Source organism: Arachis duranensis, chromosome 7, assembly GCF_000817695.3.
Source record: "Arachis duranensis cultivar V14167 chromosome 7, aradu.V14167.gnm2.J7QH, whole genome shotgun sequence".
Classification (NCBI taxonomy): Eukaryota; Viridiplantae; Streptophyta; class Magnoliopsida; order Fabales; family Fabaceae; genus Arachis; species Arachis duranensis.
The window spans coordinates 42,976,270-42,982,207 of NC_029778.3; the positions used below are offsets into that span (position 1 = coordinate 42,976,270).

The following is a 5,938-nucleotide window of genomic DNA, read 5'->3' on the forward strand; positions in this document are numbered from 1 at the left end:
TCCATTTTTGCATGCTTCCTCTACATTCCTTACGCCATTCCTGCCCTATGAAGCCTGAAACACTTAACACGCAGATCACGGCATCGAATGGTACAAAGGAAGATAAAAATATATAACTAAAAGATCTTTAGGAAGCAAGTTATCAATCATAGAATATTTTTAGGAAGGAATTGTAAATACATGCAAATCATATGAATAAGTGGGCAAAGACTTGATAAAACCACACAATCAAACACAATATGAATCATAAAATAGTGGTTTATCACTTAGCTTAACCAAAATTCAACCCCAAACATTCAAAAACTCAAACATTCATGATCCATATACAAAACTAACCTATCTACTAAAAAATTAAACTAATCCTAAACTAACTAAGACAAGAAAACATGCAAGAAATCAAGACTATAAATAAAGAGAAAGGTTAAGAAAGATGTTACCATGGTGGGGTGTTTCCCACCTAGCACTTTGGTTTATAGTCCTTAAGTTGGACTTGTTGAAGAGACTTTTGCTAGGGTGGCTTGTATTTCCACTCTTCCTTGAATCTCCATCCAAGCTTGCACTTCAAGGCTCCTCCGGGATCCCATATTCTAGTTTCCCGTTCTCCTTCTTGCGGATCTCTATGCTCCAAGCTGGATGGACAAGTTTCCAATTGACCCTTGAAGCAACCCAACATTTTCCAAAAATCACCCAATTGTGTTCTACACCCCGCTTGAACTCCAACTCTTGAATTGACTTTCTTGAAAAGCCTTAGACTCATTTGGCAACCAACACTCCTTTCTCCACCATGTATCAACCCAAGAAGGACCTTGAGTTGGTCATCCGTTTCCAAGATTGCATATTGGTGGGGGCCAATGAAGCTCATAGGTGAAATTGCCACCCACTCAATATGTTCTTGTACCGGAATTGCTTCTTCACCAACTTCCTCTTCCCCATCACTCAAGTCATAACAAGGAGATTGTGAGAAGTCTACCTCCATGTCTCTCTCAAACTCAAGGGGAAGAGGCTCATTAAGATCATTAAGGGGATTGACCAAGGAGGACAAAAAATCATTAATGATGGAATCCTCCTTTTGATCAATCTCCCTCAATTCTCCCCTTCTCTCCTCCAATTCAAATACTTCACCTTCTTCCTCTTGTTCATGCTCCAACTCTTCCTCTTTTCCTAGTGGCTCCATGTTCTCTTCTTCACTACAAGCTTTAGTTGATCCTTCATATTCCTCAAGAAGAATGCCTTGATCGGATGAGCGTAGGAGGATTAAGCGGTTTACCGCTTCACCTATGGTAGCCATGAAGTGCCCTTGTGTCCTTCGGAATCCTTCTTTCTCTTGGAGAAAGGCTTGAAGGTCTTGATGGTCTTAGGTCAAGGGTGGGAAAGCTTCACATTGGGGTGAAGAATGAGGTTCATAGATTGGGAGAAAGGTTGTATATGTGGGAGGTAAGTCATGTTGATAAGTGTTTGGAGGTGGTATGTAAGAATGTGGTTGTTGGTATTGGTGTGGTGTTTGAAAATGTGGTAATTGAGGGTTATGTTGAGGGTATGAGTCATAGGCATATGGTGGTGAAGGTGTATAGTAATAGTGGAATCCACCATATCCTTGGGTTGGGTATGTGCATTGGGAAGGGTATGGTTCATTGAAATATAGAAGAGGTTGCTCCTTCCAAAAGTGATGCTCCAATCCCATGATGCAATCCAAAATAGAGGTTATCAAGCCCTACAAAATAAGCACAACCAAACACCAAACCAAGAGGGTAATAACTCATAGAGGAAATAGAAAATAAAAACTAAAGACATCAAGTAACATAAGAAACAAAATCCTAATTAATAGCAAAAACAAGCAAATAACTCAAAAGTATCTATTCACACTATTCACATATTTACAACAACCAAAATATAGCACTCATGACGCAAGCTCCCTGGCAACGGCGCCAAAATTTGACAATGACCAAAAGCATAGGTTTGAATTTTCACACTAAAAATAGGGTTGACGTTGCAAGTATAGTCCAAACCCAACCATTGATCATCAATCAAATTATAATACTAAAGATGTCACAATTCAAACGAAATGTAAACCGAGAGCATTTCGACTCCCGGATCATTCTCCCTAGGAACTAGTGACAACAAGTGCATACAATTTTGGTTGTGGAAAGCAAGGGGTGTTTTCAATGAAGAAGTAAGCAATAAAGGAATTAAAGAACAAGGCAAAATTGCAATTAATAAACTAATAAAGGAATAAAAGAACTATATATGCAATATAAACAAGTAAGACTATAAAGTGATGAAAATGTTATTTAAAACATAAATGAAACCTTGACTTGGGATGAGTTATGGAATCCCTTCCTTGCCATAACCACAACTATGATAATTATGATGGATTAATCTCACTAAGTCAACCCTTAACATTGAAGGATAAGTCAAGTGAGCATAATTGTTATTAATCTACAAATCCTAGCTAACTTACTAATTACCTTAGTAAAAAGCTAGCGTTAGTAGAAACAATAAAACTAACAACCCAAGAATTATCACTAAATGTTGGACATTATGGCTCTAGTAATCCATATACTCATTTTCCCCAAGCCAAATGGTGGAAATTATCCCATAACTAAAATTGGCATTTCATCAAACACCTAATGGGCATAATCATAAAACATGGAAAAATTGGTAGATTAATGAAAGCTATGAACCATAAATGATCAAAAGCAATAAAAATAACTCAAACAAACATATAAAAGCCATTAAACATCAAATTAAAAAACTAGAAGTCCAAAATTGCAAACCTATATATAAATTGACAAGAGAAGTGAAAATAAAGGAAAGTGTAGAACAAGTGATATATTAAAAGAGAGAATTAAAGAAATACTTACAATGCAATTGCTATAATCCAAAATCAAACTTGAAGTATAAAATGCTACAAACTCTAATTAAGAATCCTAAGAGAGAATTTCCTAATCTACACTACTCCTACTCCTACTATGTGTTTTTTCTATTCTAAGATGGCTCCTTTCATATGGCATGAAGTTCCCTTCATATAGCACTTGATTTCAGCATCCAAGCCTTCCAAAATTTGGCCAAAGGCCCCCAAAATCGCGCAACACATGTTTCATTAACAAAATCACGTGATAGGGACCTGTGCAGACGCACAGATGTGTGCGTCCGCACACTTAGGTAAAAATCCTCCTGTGCGTACGCACAGGCATTTGTGTGCACGCACACGTCGCTGTGTGTGCTTTTCCTTATTTTCTTCATGTGTTCTCCCTTGTACATGCTTCCTTCCACTTTTGGCCATCCATTCTTGCCTCTAAGGCCTGAAATCACTCAACAAACATGTCATGGCATCGAATGGAATAAAAGTGGAATCAAAATAACTCATTTAGGCACAAAAATGCATGTTTTTACATTTAGGCTCATTTTAGGGACAAAACACAAAAGTATGCTATTTTGGTGTATAAGTGTGAGTTTATGTGATGAAATCCATCCAATTAAAGCTAAAATATATCGTCAAATATGGACTCATCACTTACCACCCCCAGACTAATGGACAAGCTGAGGTATCAAACAGAGAGATCAAGCATATCTTGGAGAATGTCGTCAAGCCTCTTAGGAAAGGCTGGAGCACTAGGCTTGTAGATGCACTCTGGCCATATCGGACTACGTATAAGACACCCATCAGAATGAGTCCCTTCTGCCTAGTCTACGGAAAGGCTTGTCACCTCCCAGTAGAGGTAGAACACAAGACTTTCTGGGCAGTGTGTGAGTGCAACATGGGATTCGAGAAAGCGGGGGCCGAGAGGAAGCTGCAACTACAAGAAAAGGAGTGCCTTCGCCTAGAAGCATATGAGAACTCCAGGCTATACAAAGAGAAGGTGAGGGCTGTGCATGACAAGAACATCAAGCGGCGAGAGTTCTGACCTGGGGATCTGGTTCTGCTCTATAACTCCAGGCTGAGACTCATGCCAGGCAAGCTGAGATCTAGATGGGAAGGTCCCTACAGAGTGGAAAAGGTTAAACCGTATGGTATTTTCCACTTGAGTCACCCTTCCAACCCTGGTGTCTTCAAGGTCAATGGTCACCGCTTGAAGCTCTACCACGGTGAGCAGATGAAGGACAACAAGGAGCTGGAGATCTTCCTCTTGGAAGATCCACCAGCAAAAGAAGACTGAGCTTATGGACCGTCCAACTTAAGGACGTAAAAGCAAAGTGCTAGGTAGGAGACAACTCACCATGGTATGATCATTCTTCTTCATTCCTAATTCCATTTCATTTTGTTTTTCCTAGTGTTCATAATTTCTGCATATTCATCTGCATTCTGCATACAAAAAGGGGGAGTGTTCGACGTGCAAGCGTCGCTGACGCGTACGCGTTGTGCGTATATTCGCAACACCAAGGAAGTAAACAGCGAGTTGGGCAGGAGTGGAGCTGGAAGTGTGCTTTGCACACTAGCAAGCCCACGCCAACATGTACTTAACGCGTGCACGTCGCTTTCGTTGTTCGCTAACCACGCGTAAGCGTTTATGACGCGTGCGCGTAACCCCGGAAATTGGCGTAAATAGGCGTTCTTCCTGAAAGTTGTGCTGGCTTGGGGCTGGAATTGTGCTAGGAGCGCAATTTTCATCACACATATGCATCCTTGATGTGTGCACATCATTTTCACTACATGGTGAACCACACGTGATTGTGCCTAACGCGCACGCGTCAAATGCAAATTTGGCCCCAAGCGCAGACCGAACAGAGAGTTGTGCAGGTGCAGTGATGCCTTCGTGCCATTCGCCAATCCATATCACGCGTTCGCATCCTCGACGCCTACGCGTCACTTGTCCTTAGCACAAGCCACGTGTACTCGGGCAGTACGCGTACGCGTCGCATGCGTCGCACAATTAAACCAAAACGCCACCAGATTTCACTTTCCCCTTCCCCCAATCCTAATTTCTTCCTTCTTCCTTCTTTCTTCTTCTCTCCTCTTCTTCTTCTTCTTCTATCTTTTCTATCTTCTTCTTCTTCTTCTCCTCTTACTTCTTTCCTACTCACATCCTCCATTATCTCTCTCTTTTCATCTTCTTCTCAAGGTTCTTTCTTCCTCTCTTCTTTCTTCCCTTCTTACTATTTATCTATTCTTTTTGCATTCTTTCAATTGGCGTTAGAATTTAACATAACATATTTTACATGCATACCAAGTGTTTGTGAAAAAGCCCTTATGGCACTATGAATTCTTAATTATTCTATTCTTCTACTCTACTACCTGTTTCTCACAAAACCTTTGCAATCTTTTATTGATTGAATATAATTATCAATACAAACATGATTGTTAGCTTGTTACATTTGATAATCAAATTAAGCTATTAATGCTTGATCTATGCTACTCATGCTTTTGCCGACATGATAATAAACATCTTGCATCTAATTGTCTTAATTCATCATGCTATATTTCCGTTGATGTTCTAATTACATGGAGTCACGACCATGTGTTGACAACATTCTTCTTTACCTTGGCATTGATTATCACTTGACTTTTTCTCCTCCTAGGTCTAGCTGTTTGATCTCATGTCCCTATCTTTTCTCCCTTTTCAGGATGGCCACCATGAAGGGTAAAGAGAAAGCCTCTAACAAGCCACTAACGAGGAAAGAAACGAAAAGAGCACCAGCTGCGGAACCATCCTCAACATCAGTCAAACCCTCTACAAAGCGGGTCAAGAGGATCATCAAGGTCGATGAAACCGAGAAAGCCTTTCCGGCAAGGGACACTGCGCGGTTCACTAACCACTACTGTAAGCGGATGTTCCCAATTCTGGCTTAGCAGAACTACAACAATAAGCACCTACTCATCCTCCCTACCTACATTGTTGGTCTTGTAGAGCCCCACATTGAGCGCAGACAATAGGGATTCCTACGGAGGCAGCCACGGCAGGTCAACCTCTCATGGGTAGTTGAATTCTACTCCAATTTT

At 40.5% G+C, this 5,938-nt stretch overlaps 1 protein-coding gene across 1 annotated transcript; it reads left to right on the forward strand.

Moving 5' to 3' along the window:
• Positions 1 to 3,758: 3,758 nt before the first annotated feature.
• LOC107458893 (uncharacterized) lies at positions 3,759 to 4,157 on the forward strand. Its single transcript, XM_016077107.1, has 2 exons — positions 3,759 to 3,892; positions 3,938 to 4,157. The coding sequence occupies exons 1-2, from the start codon at positions 3,759 to 3,761 to the stop codon at positions 4,155 to 4,157; spliced, it is 354 nt and encodes a 117-aa protein (XP_015932593.1).
• The last annotated feature ends 1,781 nt before the right edge of the window (positions 4,158 to 5,938 follow it).